At 43.0% G+C, this 23,034-nt stretch overlaps 1 protein-coding gene across 3 annotated transcripts in view; it reads right to left on the bottom strand.

Moving 5' to 3' along the window:
* DSCAM (DS cell adhesion molecule) overlaps positions 1-23,034 on the bottom strand; it is a 784,307-nt gene that overhangs the window by 32,326 nt on the left and 728,947 nt on the right. For all 3 annotated transcript variants that reach the window (XM_078071697.1, XM_078071718.1, XM_078071731.1), the window contains 6 exons: positions 22,113-22,276; positions 20,363-20,461; positions 17,145-17,333; positions 15,651-15,941; positions 12,634-12,810; positions 850-880 (listed from right to left, as the gene is read on the bottom strand). In XM_078071697.1, the coding sequence (XP_077927823.1) occupies positions 850-880; positions 12,634-12,810; positions 15,651-15,941; positions 17,145-17,333; positions 20,363-20,461; positions 22,113-22,276 (951 nt within the window). The remainder of the gene's footprint in view (positions 1-849; positions 881-12,633; positions 12,811-15,650; positions 15,942-17,144; positions 17,334-20,362; positions 20,462-22,112; positions 22,277-23,034) is intronic.

Here is a 23,034-nt window from a genome sequence, read left to right as displayed (position 1 = left end):
AGCACCATTAGGGTCCCTGACATTTTTCTTATCTGATTTCCAGACTCTGATTATCCTTTTTCACTTTTGGTTTAATCATTACAATACAAAAAAGGCTTAAAATGTAAATACTGGGGTGTCTTCTACAGCTGTGAAAATTCACTTACTTATTCAACTACCACTAGTCATTCATCAACTATAGTGCTGGTATTTCTAACATGAGGATGACATATCAGGCTATGACCTCCAAGACCAGACAGTGAATAGATATTTGCAGCAGAAGTTGGTGAGTGCTCTAGTGGAGGGGTGCTCAAGGTGCCATGGGAGCTGAGGGCAGGGAGAATCTTTCTTGATCATCCCATCTCCTTAGAAGAGCACAGTGCACAATGCATTTCCTCTTTTTTTTTTTTTAGTTTAAATTCAATTAGCCAACATATAGTACATCATTAGTTTTTGGTGTAGTGTTCAATGATTCATTAGTTTCGTGTAACACCCAAAGCCTTTTGGGTTTTCTTTTCACTTGACTAACTGTTAAAGAAGAAAGCTCAACCTCAAAGATAGTATATTTGGGTGGAAACAAAACCAAAACTACTTCCTTATAATGTGCCTTTTTAGTCCCAGCTTAATGGGAAACATTCCACTGGGTGAGTTTGGTCAACAAGACAACTACCTATGGCATGTATAAAAGTATATTATTTGGTATATACATATCACATTAGGCATAACATGGATATTTGGTACATAGAATGGACTTTATGTATCAAAAATAAGATGTGCTATCAATTTCAGATAATTATTTAAAAAACATTAAAGCAAGTTGGAAATTATTCTTTTAAACATGATATCTGAGACGGTAGGTTTTGCTCTTACCTCATGAGCATTTCAGCTAAACTCTTCGCATCTGGGGAAAGAAAGTTAATATTAGTACATGATAAACAACTCATTAACATTCACTTAGAAAAAAAAAACATTCACTTAGGCATTTACAGCAAATATTCTACAGAGTCAGATGACAACAGCCATTTTAAAATGTAAATGTAAATCCATATATCACTACTAATAACCAAAAGTTTAGTGGATTCCTTATTTCTTCTACATGAGAGAATATATTTATATATTTTTGAAAAAAATATATTTTTGAAATATATATATTTGAAATATATATACATATATACATATATACATAAACATACATTTCAAAAAAAGCATAATACTCTGGGATCATAAAAATTCTCAGACACCTGCTAAAGTCTTCTTACAGTGTATTTATTTGCCAATTTTTGAAAACCCAATTTTATTTTCAGTAGTCAGAAAATTAACGTTTTCAAAGTAGTTTATTTATGTAGTACACATTCTACTCTTTTTGTTATCAAAATATCAAAATTTAAAAATGTATGACACTCTAGATCACTTTAAAAAGGCATTATTATAGAGCTGTGAGTTCCTTAGGTTGATCAAAGAATTGTATAAATGGCATATCACTGTGTCTAGAAACTCAGATGCTTATTTCAAATTCCAAAGTAAAAATTTTCTTTATTTTTTGTCTCTGAGGACATTGTTTACTAAGATTTGGTTACCACCCCTGACAAAAGAAATTCTGTCTAAAAATGATGTGGAAAAAAAATTCTACATTTTTGGTGGCATTGCTTTGAAGTCCTCATCTCCCTTAAAATATAATTTGTTTTTCTTCTTAGACATTTTGTCCTGGCAAGAAATGAATGTTTGCTTTCTTAGAATACAAAAAGCCCTCTTCTTGCTTTTCTTTTTAAAAAGTCTTGATGTTAACTGTAGTATTCAATGAACAGAACTTTCTGGAAATGGATTCAGCTATGTGACTGGCTCTATAGGGGAGAAATGCAAATGTTGGAGCATTTTCATCTCATCTTTCATCTTTTGGGGGCTGACATTTAAGTGCAATCATTGTCATGTCGGGAGCAGCATGGGATTACTGAGGGGGTGCGGGCAGTCACGGGGATAACCACCCATGGGCTGGTGCCTCCATGAACCAAAGCTCAGTTTTTCAAGTCAGCCATGCCAGCTCCCACTGGTAACCTCACAATGGGGCCCTGGTTTTGTGCACAGATGGGTTCTGGGAAATGAAACAGATGGGAAATGAAACAGCTCTCTCCCCACCCATATGGTGAAGCAAAGAAAGCAAACCAGCTTTTAACTTCCTAGTTCATGTCTTTCTCTGCAACAACCAAGCAGATACGAGTTTCTTCTCTTCCTGAATGATTTAACACTTGCAAAGTAAATATATATATCATGCCAAAAGCGTGGGATTAATTAGCTCTATGTAACAGCCAAGCAGTGGCTAGCTCAACAGTCTAAAAAAGAGGGGGAAATTTAAGGAGTACACACTGTACTTCAGCTCATGATTGGAAGGTAATTCAGTCTCCAGCATCTTCAGAATGGACCTGGTTTCCTCGTTTTGCTCATTATCATCATGCTTTTTCTGTTCCTGAAGTCAGCGCAGTTTTCTGTCTCATGATTTTTTTCATATCCATGTGCTAAGGAATTACATCATCCAACATGTGGGAAAAGAGCTCCCCTCAAATACTGGCATGCTCTAACTGCAAGCAGGCGTCTTTGCTGTGGTTAAGCTGGTCCACAGCTGCCGCCACCCTGAGCCATTTTGGTCCATGCTTCCCTATGCTTATCATCTTACAACACATCCCTTTCTCTTTCTGTCTGGTTACTATGTCCTCCTGATTTCATCTGAAATTGTGAGAAAATTGCTATTAATTGAAATTCACTTCTTCTGTGAGTTTGCTCTCAAGAGTCGCTGGTGGAATTTTACTCACAGTGATGGGGGCTCAAGAACACAGGTGGCACCGGGCAGGGACTGTGTGCAAATGTCTTCTGGGAGTGGACACGGGGTGAGCTGTGGCCACAAGGGAGCACACACTGGGAATCTGGATTGTGCCAGTCTCTGCCTGGGAATTATCATGGCTTCCTTCAGAAGCCAGGACATTGAGACCCAGATACGTTCCGTAATCTGTTGCAGCTGAGCGGGAATTCATAACCAATGTCTGTTGGTTCGAACTTTTTTTCCATCACTATCCTTAAGGTTCTTTATACATAGACTGGGATTTGTGTCCTATCCTCAGGGACACACAGAGGCACAGACACCTAGTGCCAGCTGACTGAGGGAGATGATCCCAGATCATCGGTTTCAGGTTGAGTCAATCTGGAAAGATCCAAGACTGCTCACCTTAAAGGGAACATGGGACTCGGGTAGCAAAGACTCCAATGGGAAGAGAGCTCCATGGCACAAAATCAGTGTGCACTGGAATTTGAGCTCCTTCAGGAAGCAAGGAATAGGTCAGTTTGACTGTAGAGAGAAGTTTCCAGGAGTGATTGTGAATTGGGGTTGGTCAAGGCATACGGAGTTGAGGAGGTGTGACTTTGTGTTACTGGCCATAATCTGGACCAAGAAGAGGAGTGAAAGGAGAGCAGAGGTGGTGATGGCTGGGTGTGGGTGCTGTGTACTAGCATCAGTCCATCCAGAGTGGGTGGAATGGGGGCTGGGGACAGGGACTTGGTGGCGAAGGTGAGAGGCTGGGACGGTTGGCTGTAGTGATCATGGGGGCGGGGAGCATTTGATGCTAGAGCAGATGGATGGTGTCTGCAAGAATTTGGACTGCTGGGTGTGGAAGGGAGCAGCAGACAGGTTGCAGGGAGTCTAGGGAAATGGCAAGATTGAGGATATGCAGGGCTGGATGTAGGGTAACACAGCGACAAGCACAGGAGTCTGAAAGGACATGGAAGCAGCAATGTGGGTGGAGCCGAGATGCTTGGCTTCAAACCTACCGCAGTACTCGGCCATGTTAACGTAAGCTGTGGGACATGAGGTAAGGCTGTTCCAGGCAGATTTGGAATCGAGTTTGAGAAAGATTTCAGGACTGAGATGGGGTCCAGGGTCTTCTTCATATTCATGTAGGGATAGTGAAAAGAGATGACAAAATCTCGGACACATTAGGGGTGAGAAGAGAATCTGGGGCAAGTGAAGAACACTTTTAGAATCTCGGAATCATGGAATCTTAAGAGCATGAAAGAATCTTCAAGTCAGCACTGCAGTAAATGTTTGCCTCCTTGCCACAGTGTCTTGGGCAGATATTCAAATGAGCTGGGCCACCGAGCACTCCAGGGAGGGGTCGATGCTGTCGCCACCCTTACAGCACCCCACCTCCCGCTCTCAGGTTTGACTCGCTGTCAAGTCTGTTGATCTGTCACCTCAACATGTCCCCATGGGACCTTTGCTTTTTTTCTCTCTGCTCGGTTCGAATCTCATGACGAGTCAGCAGCCTCCTCCTTGGCCTCCCCACCTCCAGTGTGTCAGTCCTCTAAGTGACATGTACCTGCAGGAAGGGGGATGGATCTGAAACACACCCCTCACTGTGTCACACCTGTGCTTTGCAACTCTCAAAGGGACCTCCCTGCCGATAGGACTCGGCACAGAGCAAGAGCCTTTGCATGCTGGTCCCAAGCAGTCTTTCCAGCCCTGCTGCCCCTCACGTCCAGCCTCTAGACCCAGGTTCTCGCTCTTGCGTTCTTTGCAGACCCCATGACAGGGCTCCTGGAAAGCTTCCTTTGTTACTGCACCACATGCAGATGCGACTTGCCCTGTGCAGCCTCCCGAGCCCCCCAGGTGAAGTTGGTGCCTTGGTTCTCTGGACCTCAGGCACCCCTCTGCACCGTGTCCAGCACAGGCTTCTCCACTTGACACGGTGGTTTCTTGTTCCCATGTCCTCTCTCCATTGGCCGAGTCATCTTCCTCTCCAGGCTCAGCCCAGTCCCTGCTAGGCATATCAGCTTTTCCTGGAGATACATTTCCTTGTGGGAAACATCATTCTGCTCTTGTGGTGAGAGCCCTTGATGTAATTTCTACCTGGACATAATGAGGACACCTGGAACCATTCATAAGCCATGCGAGTATCTCCATGCCGATGCAAGCCACCTGTCTCTTTTCCAAGTTGAAGTTTCTAATTTTCTCAATCCCTCCTCAGGTAGCATAATTTCTAGGTAATTCTCTTCCTGGGACTCTCTTCTATGAAAGACCTGTGATTTCTTATTGTCCTTTATTAAATAAGACCGAGCGCAGAAACTGGTCATTTTTTGATATTCTCTTTCTCACACACCCGTGAGGACACGATGCTCATTATATGTGTTGCAAATGAATTTTTACAACTTATATAGAAGATTTTACAATGATCCCTATTACATTTTATCTCTTTGGTTTCAGCCTTTCAAAACTCTTCAAATTTGGAGTCTTCCCACTAATACATTAGCTTTCCCCCTTGGAGTTCTGGCACCTCCAAAATGGGCTCAGCCTGCCCAGACTTCAGCCTGGTACTCTTTTATTAGTCAGCCCTGTCCCAGTGCAAGTAGAATTTGTCTGGGCCTCTGCTGGTCCCTATAATTTCCTGATTGCTCACAAACCATCCTTTCTATAACCTAAACTACTTTATTTCAATCTGTAATTTTTAGAATTTATTGTTTTTGACAATGGGTATGGAGTATAACTAGTTTCCAACACCTTTAATTTGATTGTTCAAATATTATCCAGAAAGATTTTGGGATTATGTCTGGAAAATGTTTGTCCAGAATCCTAAGACATCATCCTTTGGGGTCTAGGGACCAGTACCACGTGATATCCTTCCTAATAATTCCTGTGGGAAAAAAAATCTTCCCCTTCAGTGTATTATCATAGCATTTATTGGTGTCCATTGTATGTTGCTTATCATTTAGAATTTGTGTAATAGTTTCTTGTAAACATGCCTTCCTCCCCACTAGCAAGAGATCAGAACTATTATTTTATTCAGTTTCCCTTTTTTGCTCCCATAATGACTAGAACATAGTAGGTTTTGAAATAAGAAGTCAATTTAAATAATCAGGGTCTCTGATTATTTTCTTAAGCTCCTTCCTTCCTTTCTTCCTTCCTTCCTTCCTTCTTTCCTTCCTTCCTTTCTTCCTTCCACTTTTCCTTCCATCTTTCCTTCCTTCCTTCATCCCTTCCTTCTCTCCGTCTTTCTTTCCCTCCCTCTCTCTCCTCTTCTATCCTCCTTCCTGCTCCCTCTCTGTCCTTTTTTTCCTTTTTTATAATTCTTGTTCCACATTTTATGGTTTGAATAGCACTTCTCCTGGTGCACATCAAAGCAAGACAGACATTGAGTTGTTCTTTCTACCTGCCATCTGTTAATATGAGAACATCATCTCAAGGCTTGTTCTTGCTAATCAGCCTCTTGTGTTGCCTGTCACATTTTCCCCCCACAAATTTCAGCTCAATCTGAGATTTAGACTTTGTGACACCTTTCCTAAAGTCCTTTGCTACTCCTGCATATCCATCCTTGGCTCTGTGTTTCCCTGTTAATCTTCTGGGCTGGGGCGTGATAGAGAAATATCACCAGGATATTTGGAAGGAAGGGGTTTCAAAAAATAACATTTGCTAACACTCTGAATGTGCAAAGAGTCCTACCAAATGGTAGCTGGAAGGAGAATTTGGTGATCAGAAGGTAACTGGTCATCTGTCTTCAGGAGAGCATTTGAGGGGTGGGAATGGAAGTGAGACCGTGAGGATTCAGGAGCTGGTGAGAAGCGATGCAGCTGAGTATGGAATTGTCTTTCAATAATACAGAGAGAAGGACATCAGGTAGAAGATATGGAAGACAGAGGTATTGAATATAGAGATAAAAAATGAATAAACCAAATATTTTCCATGGGAAAAAAATGAAATTATAAAGTAGCTGTTGATTCTGTGTTAATGTATCTTCTGACTCCATGTTTCATTGACAACACTTTCAAAGTGAACAATATTGATGGGATGTCCCATTTCTTTCTTGACCATTCCCAAATCTGAGGAAGTTTCATGGAAAGAGAACTGGGGTTGGGCAGCAGCAAGCTGGGCACTCTCTCTAGCTCTGTCCTGGTATGTAATTTTGGACAAGTTCCCTTAAGTTTCCATATCAGCAAAGCAGGGCATAATATAATATCAAGTTTACACTCTATCTTTCTGCACTGCTGTGGAAAGACAAAGACAAGGTAGCGTAGAGTTAAGTGTGATGGAAGAGGAAGAAGGTGAAAAAGTAGATATGAGTCCTCTATTGATTACTGCATGATTCAGTGGGCTCTCAGGAAGAGGCACCCCTGTTGGGTAACGAGTATTATAGCATGGTCTCGCCCAGTTCCCGTGTTCTTTTTGTGGACCACTCTTCCCATTGTGGTTCTACACGCAGCACAAAAGTTCTCATCCACCAGGCAGCGCCGCCATGTGCCTCGGGAGAGCACAAGGCAAGTCTCAAGCACTGCAGCTCTGCCAACTGAGAGTCTGAGCTGCCTCATATTTTGCGTGCCCAAATGTTTCATTAAAAAAGAGAAATCCTATTCATAGCCACACGACTACACTTTCATTTCTGAAGTTCTAGTTAAGTAAAGTGGAATATGCTGAGGTTCATACTTCTGTTGGGCAGTGACTTGCACACACCCCCCAAAATAAAAACCAGTTTGGGAGTAGCAGATTTTATCTAGCTTTACTATCTATCAAGAGTTCTTTGCAAACTCCCTGACAACAATCCCTGCTTTTCTGTGGAATTGAAATGGGTCTCATAAAGTAGATCTTTTCGTAAGAGCTATGAGCCTGCCTTTATGTTTTTTTTTACCAGATGACAAATAGGACTTCCAATCATCAGCATGCTATGAAAGCTGATCCAAAAACCACAACTAAATAAATATTCAAAAAAGAAAACAATATATACTTGCAATCTAAGAAAACTGCAAGTACAAACACAGACCAACTAGAACACCCAGGGGGGCAAGGCGCCAGGCCTGACGCCAACTCTCTCCCTCCTTATTACCCACTCTCTGTACCTCGCTCCACTGGCTGCCCTTGGCTTGGCCCTGCTGCCATCCTAATGCTCCTTTGCTCCCCACTCTGATACAGAGACCCCTTTTACTCAATTCTCCCATTGCAAGTTTGGAGTTTTGAAAGAATAATTTTATTAAGAAATTAAGGCTTAAAAAAAGAAAAAAAAAAGAAAAGAAGGAAGGAAATAGGGAAGGAAAGAAGGAAGGAAGAAGGAAGGAAGGAAGAGAAATAAAGTTTCAGAGCACATGTTTCTGATCTCAAATAAACCACAGTTTGGATATTCATTAGCTTGGTGGAGAAGTCTCTACACTGCTCTTCCTTTAGATTATTAAAGTTCAAGCGAATTTTTGGTCTTACAACTAAGGAAAGCATTTAGCTCATTTGCAGAGCAGATGAATGGGATGTTGGAGCTCTGCAGACGCTGGCCATCCCTCATGGCCCGCCCCTTCACCTGTGCCCATGTAGAACCACGAGGCCACATTCTCTCTGGGAGTGGCCTTCCGGAACTGATCTGTTTTTATAATATTAACCCATTTCAAAGCATGCTTAAAATAACTAGGCTTCTGTTCACAGGAAGAAAGGCATTTTGCCACAGAAGCATGGTCAAATTTTATATCCTCCATTGATTTTTATCTTTAGTTTATTTGAAGTTCCAGAAGTAGCTTTTAGGCTTGGCATGCCAGTTGACCCAACTGGCTGGTGCCAACATAACTTTGCACCTTCTTGGGTAGACTCACACTAAAGGAGGAAGTTTTTAGTGATACTGGTGTTGATTACTTGATGTGGGAATCAAATTTTTACAAGGTTAGGGCTTCTGGGATTATGGACCCAGCCAGAGATTTGTTCTGTAACCTTGCACTTTGAAGGATTTAGAAGTGGGGAAAAATCAGGGCATGATTACAAGCAAAATATGGCTTCTGGACTCCTGGATAAGGTCACAGATTTTTTAAAAAATGTAGCACTTGCAGACAATTTAGACTTAGGAGGTGGCTATGCTCTAAAATTAGTAAAGTTCTCAGGAAGAAAGAAATATAGGTTGGCTAAATTGCTTGAGTCCTATCTTCCTTTTCTTTTCCTTTCCTTTCCTTTCCTTTTTCCTTTCCTTTCCTTTCCTTCCTTCTTTCCTCTCTCTCTCTCCCTCCCTCCTTTCTTCCTTCCTTCTTTCTTCATTTTTACCTAAAAGAATGTTATGTTATATTCACCTAACTAGGTTGTTTGTCTACATGGTAAAACATACCTTGCTTATAAACATCTAGCAATCAAACAAGGTCAAAAATACGAAGTTGACCTTAAATAGTAACTCTAACAGTGTCCATTAGGAATCCCACAATATTTTTCTATAATCCAAATTTTATTTCCAGTTTTGATCCTTATCGGTGGTTGTTCAAGCAACATTGACATATTATTAGAAATGTCTTTATTTGGGACAATAAAAATATTGTATGACGCAACCCTTTCTGTTGAATCTGTAAATATATTTGAACTCATTCTAATCCAGGCACAGGATCAGTGCCTTATGTGGGTCAGATTGTAACCAGGTGACTCTACCACTGAGCTCTGTTTAATAGGTAGGCACCTACTACATTAAGCTCTGGCTACAGTTTTCCTCTATGAGTGAGTTGGAAACATTTTATGTCATTAATTAACATTGTGTGGGCTCTGCTGGACTAAAAGAGAGATGTTTTTGGGGGCAAGACCAGCCCCCCTGCCCCCAATAACCTATGTCACCTACTCTGTCCTTTCATGGTGCACTTTTCACAGTTAGAGAAAGATATCTGTCTCTTGTAAGCCTTTACTCACTGCCACTAGAGTGTCAGCTTCTATGGTTCTGGGACAGGATTGTAGTCCTCATTTTTCTCTTTGGGACCTAACCAAACCCTTGTGATCACGATATAGAAGTGGTTAATAAGAAAATTTTATGTTCGTTTTAAAAACGGTGACAGCCAGCACATGGCAGATGTGGTTTGTTGATTTGAATTTACTTCTGTGCGTCTGCATTAAAATGTGCTGATCACTACATCAAAAAGTAATGATGTGGGTGCCTGGGTGGCTCAGTTGGTTAAGCGACTGCCTTCGGCTCAGGTCACAATCCCGGAGTCCTGGGATTGATTCCCACATCGGGCTCCCGGCTCAGCAGGGAGCCTGCTTCTCCCTCTGACCCTATCCCCTCTAATGCTGTTTCTCTCTCTCTCTCTCAAATAAATAAATAAATAAAATCTTTAAAAAAAAAAAAGAAAAAAAAAGTAATGATGTATTGTATGGTGACTAACATAACATAATAAAATAAAATAAATAAATAAATAAATAAATAAAACGTGCTGTTAGGAAGCACGTGGAATTGGATGCCCGGTCCTTTGCATTCTCACTGCCTTCTTGTCCGACTCTGGGTTTGGAAGGCTTTGCGAAGTGCATACAAAATGCAAGAGAGCAGACACTCCTGAACTTCGGCAATCTGCTTCCCTGGGATTCTTTGCTCCCCAGCATCTTGCATAAATAAACACTCTTTCCCACAGTATTTGTTTTCTTCCTGCTGAAACCTTTGTGTGGGCTCTGTCTTTCCTCGGGCACAAAGAAAACAAAACCATTTCTGGGGAAGGAAAGGTTGTGCTCTCTGATGTGATGTATTGCTTTCTTTACCAAAAGCCTTTGATGAAATACTGGTGTCTAGGAGTAGAGATGTCCACAGTAACAATGCCAGTCCCAGGATATTTTCTGGTGGGAGCCCTTGCAAAACAATCCCTGAATGATAAGACATTGTTAAGAAAAACAGTAAAGGTGCATGGGCCCGCCATCAGTACAGCCCAATATGTTGGTAAGAGTTAGAGGCATCTTCAGAATCTTTAGAGACTGGGGTGCTTAGATTATGAGTAGAATAGGGCAAATTAAACAACAGCTGGGAAGGAAGGAGTAATTCAGTAGAACTGGGGGGAAAGGAATGGTGAATTTGGCAGAGGGTGGTAGAATACCAGGAAGGAGTACCTTCATGTTTAATGCATTTGCTGCCAAACCCTTGTGATCAAATGAAAATGATTAAGAAAAAAAATTTACTGTTGGTTTTAGAAGATGTTACATGAACAATTCATAACCTTTGAAATGCAGCTAGCTAGATCTGGCCATCTAAATGCAACAAGGACAGATCCTTGCTGGTCCGTCAGTTATTGGCTCCTCAATAATATTGTCTGTAAAGTCCAGAATATGGGATTCTGTTGTCTGTGAAAGGGTTAGAAAAACATCCTTTTGGTATCTTAGTGATGAGCACTTGTGAATGTAATCCAACACAGTTCACCTTATACTGGATTTCTCAACATATTAAGCAATATGTTGCTCTTACGTAGTTCTTAGATGGCGTCCCTTTCTCTCCCCGGTTGGGATTAATTGCTTCTTCTTTTGAGCATATGTAGGATTTATTTGAAGCCCTATTTTAATATTCATGACATTTTTGTTCTTTTCCTGGTAGATGCTCATGTGTCTGCCTCCCACACTAAACCCAAAGTTCAGAAGGCTCTTTCTCTTCATCTTGATACATCAAGCACCAAGCATGGTGCTTAGGATATATAGGATTTACTAAGGTAAGTCTGCAAAATTAAATAAGTGGCTAACAGAATTTAGCAAGGATATTTCAATGAGACCGGTGGCTCATCTGAATGATGGGGCTGTGGGAGATTTAAATGGAAGGGCTATTAACATGTACAGATGGAGCGTGATGTACTTCAAATATTTTAATTTTTCAGTTAAGTGGAAGCAAATTGATAGGAAGCTGTGTTAGGGCCACATAAAGAGAAATGCTTCGCATAAGCACAGACAAGAGAAAGTATCACCATGTTCTGCTGCTCTCATCAGGTGATAGCCAACGGAAGTGTTTGCAGAACATGTCCATGTTTTCCGTTGGGATCAGCGATGTCTGGGGATGTCACAGATAGGTCTTGGGGACTGGGCTTCCAGACTTGTTCCTCAGATGTAACGCTGAGGAATATGCAGGACGCTGCCTGACGTTACTCCGCACTGGACTGATGAAATGCGAACATCGTGTCCATGCATTTTATCAAAAAACGGGCTTCGTTAAATACTCTGACAGATGAAAAGCAAAGGACTCGGAACCACTCTTCCTGCATGGGGTTTCATGTTGGAAAAAGCTCATTTTCCTCACACTGCAGAGCAAGGGCAAGGAAGGGCTCTTGGCCAGAAGCTAGAAATAGTTTCGTCACCGGGACCTCACCGAGCTAGACATAATAATAACGGTGCCTGCTCACAATGGCTCTCGTCTGGCCGAGGCTCTTGTCTTCCATGGTTTTTTTGTTGTGTGAGTGAAACTCTTACACTGAGCTTTAGCTCACATTTCTAATTTGGGAAAGCGTGTGTTTTCTGCCTCACAGTGCTTTACCATAAGCCCTCAATTTCCACTTCCTGGCAATAAAATAGTTCTCATTGCCACAGCAAATGTGATAGGTCTTTTTAAAGGACACCATAATTGATGGCCTTGCTGCGATGGCTGAGAATTAAAGTGAGCAGAGTTGAAAGACCCATGAGAAAATAATTGTCTTTGCTGATTTCTAGGATTTAGGAGACCAGTGTGAGGTTGACCCTCTCTCAATGTCTGATTGTGTTGGGTAGTAACATCCGTGCGACTCTTCCCCTAAGGATCTGCGGCCCTGCTGAAGGCACGTCGCAGAGTCTGGCAGCTGGGGAACCTGGCCTAGAGAATAAAAGCCCTTCTCCTGGGGGGTAGCGCCCACCAGGCCGGCTGTCCAGAGAAAGTGGTGCGAGCAGGTGACTGCGGGGCCACCACTCACCTCTCAGCCTCTTCAGCCTCTGCTCCCGCCTCCTCCTCCGCACCACCAGCAGGAGCACAAAGAGCAGCAAGACCCCCACCAGGATGCAGGAGATGGTCACGAGCATCTTGAGCCCCTCGTTGGTCGTCAGGCCTTCTTCGCTTTGGACAACTGACTTAATGAGTGGAGGGATTGTACCTGAAAGCAGGGCCATGGTGTTAGATGACTATTAATGAAGACAGCATGGCGGAGGGTTTAGGGATGATGGTTACAAGAGGCGCACTGTGTGATCCAAGGGTGTCCAGGATGATGAGAAATGAAAGGAGTTCTTTACCTAGGTCCTGGCTCATTGATTTACTTTCTCATGCCCCTCCTCTGCCCAACTTGCAACTTACTTGACAAAACATCAAATCAGGATTTGCATAAAGGCTGAAGCCCATTTTTTGAAAGGGACTTCATTTTGCAATGTCCTGCTAGGTGCAGGCACTTGAAAGCATAATGTCCAGGCTAGGTGCTTAAAAAAGCCACATGCATTTCGCTGGAATTGTCACCCATAGTACAACTGCTTGAAAACCTGCACATCAGAGGAGGAACAATAGGTCCGGCCAGTGGACAGGAGTCTGCAGGGAGACTGGACCAGATATACTGGCTTAAAGAAGCTTAGCGTCCCTTTTGGTCTGGTGATTCACCTGCTTTTTATCTACTTTAGAAACTCTCATTTTAGGGTGTAAGAGCTGCAGACAACTTTTCAAAGAGGAAGCATCTAGGTCTCCAAAGCAAGCTCCTTAGTGATCAGACATTATTATACAGCATTAGGAAATTCAGATTATTTAGAATTATAAGGAAACACCTAATTAGACTGAACTCTGAGCTACTTGAAGCTGCTTTCTAGGCAGAGGCTGAATACAACAGGCGCAGAGATTCAAACATACATCTGCACTTTAGGGGGCATGCATTTTGGCACCTTCCGTTACATAAGATGCTCCATCCCACTGTATTTTCCATGTAAAACAAGGGCCAGGAAGTCAACTGTTTAGGAAAAATAATGCAAAAATAATGCAATTTCCTCCCGAGCAAAAACGGTCTTTATCCTGCACTTAGTAAGTAGAGCAGGGATAATTGAATCCCAGTCCCCTATGTTATCAGCCCAGGTCAAGAAAAGTGTTCTTCCAAATGTGCCATATTTTTAGCTGGAAACCCATGTCTGCAGATGCTCAGAACCCACGTAAGGGGATGCAGGTGAAGCTGGTCTGCAAAACTAAGGCAGCACAGGCACGTAGGCAAACGTTTGGCTAAGGAAATGGCAGAAGAAAGAGTCAAATACAGACATGGGAGAATCGGAGATTTGTCTGGCATAGGTGTGAGGCTAGCTGTCAATGTTTGTTTCTCCCCAAATGAAAGGGAAATCTTCAGGCAGATATGACAAGAGAGATATTAAAGCTATATATCCATGAGATCGGTTCAAAGAAATCCATGATCCTCTTCAAGGAAAATATAAATACGTAATTTTATTTCCTAGTGTAATAAAGTTATTTCAGATTTCAGGAATTTAAATGTAGCTCACAGAACTTTTGCATGATTATAATCTAAGATCCTGGATAAAATGAGAGCATCATTTTTTTTTTTTTTTTAAGAAGACAAGCATTTAAATTCTGCAGAGTGCTCTCCAAGTTTGAATCACAGTTTCAAATTCTGCTTGCGAGTGGTTTCTAATTAAAAGATTAGCAAGACCATATCACCACTGTGCACACTGAAGCCCACGCTCTGGCATCTACATTATACAGAAACTTCGTGACAGCATGTGATTATCGTAAGTCAATTCATGTAAGCCAATAAGCTAAAGTAAGAAATATGCTTACTGCCCAAATGTGTACCTGCTGGCAGAGGACTTTGGGGAACTCTTAAATGCAAAGTAAAGTGTTTGGTAAGTCAAAGTCCTTTATTCTGTAAGATTAAAGAATTAAACCCTGTTGGAGGAGAAAGCCAGTAGGAAGGGCTACTCTGCCTGTGGGTGGTGGTTTGGGATGGGACACCCTTGAATGACGTCACTTGTAACTGAGGGCTAGAAAGTTAGTCTGCTCGGATTCAGACTTTCTGGGCTAGGCCATCCAACACTGTGGTCTGACCTGGTCAGTGGCGTTGGCCAGAAAGCTTGGAGGGGTGGGGGGGGAGGAGCTCCCAACCTCCTGATGAACTGTGGCAGGTCTTACCTTGTGACTGAGCACCTAACTCAATCACTGCTTTTCCCTGAGTGAAAGTCACTGCAAAGCTGCAGAAATCAACACCAACATGCTGCTATTTAAGACTTTCTGAAGTTCCCTAACCTCATAACAATCAATGACCCACTATCTTTCAGCTTCACTGGGTTGGGCGTTTGTTCAGATATCAATCAACGGCCTTTGATACTAGTTGTAGGAAAAAAAGTATAAAAATTTCTATTGTTTATTTTTGGTTGACTAAACATCACAAGATGCCTCTCCTGGTTTTCAGAAGATCCAAGCAAATTGCACGTGTGTGGAGGGGAGGGGCAGGGAGGGGCACACACTAACATCCTGTGATATTATATTACTTCACCAGCGCCTGCATTTCTACCAGAAGCTCCTGTACCATGAAGACTGTTTCTGCACATGCAGTCTAAGGGCTAAATGAGAGCAAAGACGGAGTTATGTGGGTTGGGATGGGGTGGGGAACGGGTGGGGAGACAACAAAAGCAGTGTTAGCACACAGTCATTGACAAATGCACAGAACCACGTGTTTGGTAAGGGAAGGTAAAGAATCCTTCAGCCCGAAGAGAAATCACTCCTGCACCATGACTCCCTAAGGAGATTCCCAGTGGCCCTCAGTCCCTTATTTCTGGAGCAGAGCCATGGTCCCGTGAACACAGTGAACTAGGGAGCCCACAGGGAGCCAGCTGAATGACCCCGAAGCCTAAAGGGATCTGAGGGCACTGGTCACCCTGTGCCCAGGATGAATGCTGGATGGGAAAGGGACAGTAGGCACATGCACGTGTGGGAGGGCCACAGAGCCAGCCAGCTTACTGCCATCATAGTTGAGCGTGGCGAAGTTGGCCTGCTTCTCCGCGCAGCCAGCACTGTTGCACACCCTCATCTGCAGCTCGTACCACGTGGCCTCTTGCAGGTCGTATAGGATGTAGGACTTGGAGAGAGAGGTCCGCTGAGCTGTGGTCCAGACCGTGGTCCCAAAGGGCCTGTACTCCAGCGTGAAGGAGGTGATAGGACAGCCGCCGTCGTTCCAGCCGATGAGGTTCAGCCTCACGCGTGTGGTGTTGATGCTGGCGAAGAGTTCTTGCTCTTTCGAGAACTGGGGCTCTGTGGGAGGATGCACAGTGGGGATCAGCTCCTGGGGCACACGAATGCCGGCCATCAGCACAGTCATGCATTAGCCCTTGGCTGCCTTCCCCACCTGGGCGAGGAGCTCAGCCCAAGCCTGGGTCATAGACCAGTCCCAATGTGTCCACTATTATAGGGACCTGTGGACCAATGGGCTGTCTCCAACCACAATGACCTAAGTATGAGAGGGAAAATTGGGTGGGTAGAGGTTATTGTTGTGTATGTCAGAGCTCCTAAGAACAGTGCTATTTTCATGTATGTGTTTCCTTGAGTGATTCTGAAGGAACCCATACTGTGTGCTGAGCTGACCCGTTTCCACTCTTGTGTGGATGGACCTGACTCAAGAGAAGTCTAGTTGGATTTCGGAAGTACCAACAGGTGTCTCTTATGATCCGAGCACTTCTTACTGGAACCCAGGGACCTGATGGATATATTTCTGCATAAATCAATCCCTCATCCTCTGAACCCTTGCTGCATCTTAACCAAAACTCAGGTGCCAGATCCAAGTAGCACCTTTGCCTTCCCATTTCTTGCTCTTTTGCTATCCAGTGTGGCCCTGTGCACCAGATGAGGGTCAGATAGGAGGGGAAGCTCCAAAGACCCTCTCTTCACTGCCTCACCTACACTTCTGTGCCACTGTACCCCTCCCCTTACTGGTGGCCCCAGACTGCAATTTCACCGCTGAGTGCCATTTCCGCCCACCAGGGGTTCCTCTCCTCAAAGGTTCATGTTTCAGATTAAAAAACCAATTCACATTAAAGGTCAACAGTCTACCCCAATCATTTCCCACCTGAAAAGTGGGGCCTTGGAGGCAATGGGAAAGTTATGGATAGAGGGGCATGGGGTGATGGAGGGGGAAGGTCACACTAGAAGGTGAGAGGGTAAATGACATATTTCATGGCGACCCAGCCAGGACACGTTATGTTGGCACTGAAGCCCTTGGTTTGCAAATGACACTCTTCTTTTTCACTGCAAATGAGATAATGAAGTAAGAGAACCAGGATATTCTGTGAAGACCAGCCATCTCTCTCATTACACTGCAACATGCCCAAACCCATTTTGGGAATAACAAAGTTCAAACTCACAGACAAGCGTGCAAATATATGATGCATTATCTGTGATTGCAGTCCCCCATTCAATCTGGAAAGCAGAGGAAATGCAGACAGCAGAAGGCATACATACCTTTCCCCAACGTTTTCGCTTCTATGATTTCACTGATACGTCCTGGTCCCACTCCATTTTGGGCAGTAAGAGTGAACTTATACCAGGTACCACACTTCAGATTTTCCAGGCGGTAAGAACGTTCGCTTGGGCTGATTGGAAAACTTCCCCACTGTTCACTGTTATCCTCGGAGTACTGCAATATGTATCCTACAGAACACAAGAAATATTCAAAAGAGCCTCATTTCCTTTCTATTAGGGTTGGTGGATGTTGGCATTTTGTATGGGATAAGAATTCTCATCATTCATGCATCTTTGGAAGAGAACATCTGAAGTCTTCCTGATGCCAGGAAATTGAACCCAGGCTGGGAGGAGTGCTGTGATGATGTTCTCATTAGTATTTAGGCCATGCCAGACATCACTATGGTGTATCATTAATTGGTGTGGTGAAATAAAACCACTTTCTCCCCATTTCCTTTTAAAAGGTGTAGCAGGTAGCAGAGGATGGACACTAAGTCTCTAGAAATTTGCCCTCAGGGCATATGTGCCTGAATCCTTGGGTATCAACATGGTCTGAGCTGAATTATTTTTAAGAGAACCGAAGCTCTGGAAAAGGGATATGTTGTCAAGGGGGTAGGAATCTCCTCAACCATACCCTACCCAGTCCACGATCACTAAGGAAATAGCTCTAAATCCTGTAGCCATCCCAACATTTCAATGTTCACCTGGCTTCTCCTTAGTCTGAAAAATCCCTCCAAAAATTCATTTCTGTACATGACCACTATCATCTGTACTTCCATGACCATGAACATCAACTGTCCCTCTCTTGAGTGCTCACCAGGTGCCAAGCACTGCCCTCAGCCTGCTATGTTCATTACCTCATATAATTCTAGGACACAGTGATTATTATCTCCACAGTGCAGAGCAAGACACTGAGGTCCAGAGAGGAGAGGTGACCATTCGAGGGTCCTGTAAGTCAGTAAGATTCAAACCCCAACTTCAGAATCTGAAGCCAGATCTCCTGGCCCTTGTGATCACTAAGACATTCCTCCTTGTTATGGCCGCCATCCCTGTTACCCCAGCCATTTCCTGGGCCAGTGGGGGGGGTGGGGTGGGCAAACAGGTCCTGTTTTCTCTATCCCTGTCTCCTCCACATTCACACCCAGGCAACCCAGGACCAGTCTGCCTGGTGCATGTTGTCCTCATGCTGGTGGACTGCTATCTTCCCTCCAGCCCACGGGGCTCCATTTTTAACACAGGCAAAGCACTTCTCAACTCCAGACTACAGAGACTCCTAGGCCCACACTGGAAGCAGCAAGTGTTTTGCAGACCTCTCACATGGAGGTCACCTGTCCTTGATTCTTCTGTGGTCAGGATCCCCATCTTCCCTACTCTTTGCTCCTTTCCTCCCCTCTAGCCCTCTGCTGCCTTGGGGTCCCTCCTCCTTTCTGAGCCTCATTTTCTCTTTCAGTATCCTTGATCTGCACCCCTCAAAGCTCCTGCATTATCTGACAGCTGGGTGAGGGATCTGGGTACCCCATGCTCCCACTGTCATTACCTGGCTTCCACTCCAACTCTGCCTAAACCACCTCCCTGCTGCCCTGAACATCATGGGGAGAACACTTTCCTTTTAATGTCCTCCACCTGAATCGCATCTGGGAAGCTCTTGTAACCCTTGGCAACAGGAGCCCCCATGCCAATGGCTTTGGCTACCACTGCATTTCAGGGACCCCCAGTTGCCTTTGCTTGGAAACTCTTCATTACCAAAATTGGCTTCACTTTCAAGACCTTCTGCTCTAACAATTCCTGTACCACCTCTCCCAGGCTCTCACACTTACAGAACCCAAACTCTACTTCATTTGAGCCTTGAGTCCTAGAGTCCCTTGAACTCTTCCCTCGATGCTCCATTTTTTTTTCCCCATAACAATGTTCTCTAACCAGCCTAGAACCTTCTGTAGACCATTTCCACCAGGAGCCTATTTGCACTCACTCCTCTGACTCTGGCCGCTCTTGTTCTGCCAGTCAGCAGCTCTGGTAAACGGTGACCCAGTCTTCCTTCCAGGTGTCTGGCACCACTTGACAAGGTCATGAGACTGTGAAATTGTGACCACAACAATTTGGGATATTTATATGCAGATGGGGCCTCACTCCCTCTTGGCAATGACTTTGTTGGTCTATTAATGACTCCCGGTGCATTTCACATGGTAGCTGTTACAAATCTTCCCCACACTCTTCAAACATACAAACACAACCTTACCCCAATCAGCTTACTATTTAAAAAAAAAAATCTAACTTTTTTCTTTTCCAAAAAAAAAAAGGAAGATCCTCCCTTTCTCTCAGTGGAGTGCTGATAAATGTTTAACAACTGGCTGTTCAAAAAAATAATAAAGCCCTGACCAGTAGCATTTCTGATTTCTGGGGTGTGTAACGATTCTCTGCCTGGGTGCAATCACTGGGTATAGGGTGGGGAAGAGATAGGACAGCTTGCTCTCATCAACTGGAAGGAGCTGGCTCCAGGGCAGTGCTGGCTTCACTCTGAAATGACCCCCTATTTCCAGTTGTCTGCTCACCCTCCTCACTCAGAAGAAGGGATGTCCTCTGTCTTTGGAAGTCCCCTTCTATGTGCTCTAGGACCTCTAGGTTCTCTTCCTTTCTTGTGGCCACAGCTTGCTCAGAATGATGTTTTCCCAACTATATGCAGGCTAGAATTATCTCACTATATCATTCCTCAGGACAGACTTCCTTTATTCTTTTCCGCTATGGACTCAATGCAAAAGCTTTGTGCAGATAGATCATTTCCTACCTAAACTCTAGGTTCTCCATCTTTTTGTGCTTTATAAATTGAAACAATAACTGTTTTATTACTAATTAAATTAAATTGGTAATTACTAATTACTTTAATGAATGATTGAGTACAGGAGTGAATGAATGATGGAGTGTTGACAATATGGGGAAGAAACAGTATGCAGAATCTTGGGGGAGAGATTACCAAATTCTTTCTTTTCCGCCTTCATTAATCTTTCACTCAGATTGGAGGCATAATGGTAATTTTGTGAATGGGATGCCTTGGATGAATGATGGGTTTCAGTCAATACCATAAAAATAGATGTGTGGCTTGCTGTTTAGGTGGTGGGAGAATTAATTATAACTAACACATAACAATTAGTTGATGGAGATGTGTCACTTATCAGCCTGGGGGTAGTGACAGTCAACTACTGTGGGCAACCTATTGCTCTTACCTCTGATGGAACTGCCCCCATTGTCCCCAGGGAGCCACGAGAGTGTAATGGAAGAAGATGTCGTTTTGGACACTGTAAGCCGAGGCTGATCAGGTGGAACTTGACAGGAAACAGTTTTTAGAAAACAAGAATTAGTTTTTCACACCTTTAATCTGCTTGAACAGCCATTTACCAAATCATTTTTAACAGCCATTTATTAAATAAGTGTTTTAGGTTGCCAAAATATGCAATTCACTTCTGTCAAAATGTCTATTTAGTTGATGTCCTTGGTTAAAGAGATAGAGCAGAGTGAATCTATTATTTAACAAAAATTCAACCACATTTCTACTTGGGTTTATATCTAACTCATTTCCTCACTGATTCCTTGAATTTCTGTGTCGTTCATCACTGATTGAAATCTTCTTTAAACTTACTAAAGATGCTGCAGTACTCTGAATTTCAGCCATGATCCAAGTGAGAAAGATAAATTGCATCCACTTAGCTGTTCTGTTCCCAGGGATGCAATGGGGGAGGGAAGAGTGGGGGAGGGGAGATTGGGTGAGGGAAGAGTAGGGGAGGGAGAAAGGGGAGGGGAGAGTGGCTAGTGGGAAAAAGAACTGCAAAAGTTTCCACTTTTTTAGCTACTCCCCCAAGATGCAACACACACACACACACACGCGCGCACACGCACACGCACACGCGCGCAGTTCTGGAAATCAAAGGTGTGCCACTGAGTGGCTGTGTACATGAACTTGCACATTCATACAAGGTTTGAAGAATACATACTTCTAACCAATGGGCCTCAATATTATTTTGGATCAGCACCGAGGACAGAAACATTGAAGAAATTCAAAATCAGGTTATCCAAATTGTAGAAACTTCCCATAAAATGTCCATCTCTTTTCCTCTGAGAGAGGCCCATATATATTAACCCAAAGGCGTGAAAACCTGACCCGTCTATTTAGAGTCACGATATCATGTCCATCTTCTGAAACACCATGGAATTCTATAGACTCCAATTTACTTGAAATTTCAGACCAATTTTGCATTATTTTTTCTAAATATGATTGTTCTCCTCCTCTTCCCTCCCACTGAGGACAATACTGATTTTATTTTTACTCGCTGTGATTTATTAATGTGACAACACTTAAGTCCCAAGAAGCATACCCTTTGGTTTTTCTACTAATAAAATATCACAGTGCACCCAAACCTGAACCCAGTCAGTGGCCATTTGGGATTTTACACATGATTTTAATTTAACTATCTTGAATTTGTCATGCACATTTTGTGCTTGATATCAAGAAAAACCACATATGCTGTATTAAAAACCCAACTAAATATTATAGCAATACACTTAAGAGTTTCAGTTCGTGACCTTTTAACGTACATTGCATATAAAAATTTAATTAGTAGATGAAAGAACTCAATTCAGACTTATTTTTTGTCTGTGTTTTTTGGGTTCCACTTACACATATGTAGAGTAAACTGTGCAATTAGTGAAAGTTATCAAGGACTTTCTCAGTCTCATTATTCTTGACTAGGTTCTCTGTATGCAAAAATATAAATAGCGTCATCTTTGAGATTATGAGTGTTTTTATTTTCTTTGATTTGCTGCATTACATTTTCCAAAATGAACAAGTGTATTTTTCTGTAATATGAAAATAGCAATTAGCTCTTTAGAAAGGCTGATTTTTAAGTTTGTTCAATTTTACTCTTTGCATATAGGCATACATAGTAAATATGTCATAAAAAGAGTCCTCAAACTTTGTACCTTGTACTTGCAAATTTAAAATAATTTCATCTGATCCCCAGTTGTTATTGGCGATGCAGCTGTAATAGCCGGAATCTTCCGCCTTCACTGTGCGGATAATGAAGCTCCCGTTGCTGAAGATGCTCCTCCGCCCATCAATCGTTACTAGGCTGGGTGTCCCGTTACTACCTCACAGGAAAAAAAGGGCACAGATTAAAGAAATTACAATCCAAATTAGCTGAGGCTGCGGAAAAGCATAAAGACTCTCTCTGAGGTCAACAACACACTTGGAACTAAATTGTGATTACATGACAAAAACAATCAAATAGCTGAATTTCATTCTTTGTAGAGCATGCTATGTGGAGGTTAGATCTGTGACAAGGGCTGGGATTCTGGCTCTCACATATGTCAATGTACGCCACATCCTGAATGGGTCTCTCCTTCCTCCACCATGTAGGCACCAGCCACCTCCTCTTGGGAATTCCTTCTGGGGCAGAAATGCCATTTTGACCCAATCACATAGGGACAACTAAATGTGGCAGTCTCTTGTGGACTTACTTAGATTTACAGTTGTTAATGATTTTGACCCCAAAAAAGTGAACTGTGGTCTCTCAAGGGGGTCATGTGTTGGTCCTAGAACAAAAGAGTTCCCTCCCCATTATAACCTCCACCACGGTGGCAACTGTCTAGCCATCCCCATGTCAGGCAGAATGGCTCTTGACCCTGGGAGCTTATTTATTTCCTTGGATTAACTGATTTTAAAAGATGAGAAAAGTGGTCCCTGGACCAAGACCATTATTTCAATAGTTTGTCTTTTAAGTGCTTTTGTTTAAAATAGGCACTCTTCTGAATCCATTTTATATCAAATTTCCATGCTCATTAGTGAATTGTCAGCTCTTTATTTATATCCTAATTTTGTCTTCTGAACATAGAGAAAGCACTT

Source organism: Halichoerus grypus, chromosome 1 (assembly GCF_964656455.1).
Source record: "Halichoerus grypus chromosome 1, mHalGry1.hap1.1, whole genome shotgun sequence".
NCBI lineage: Eukaryota > Metazoa > Chordata > Mammalia > Carnivora > Phocidae > Halichoerus > Halichoerus grypus.
Note: the sequence above shows the minus strand (reverse complement) of the source record. Positions and strands in the feature narration are given on the sequence as shown.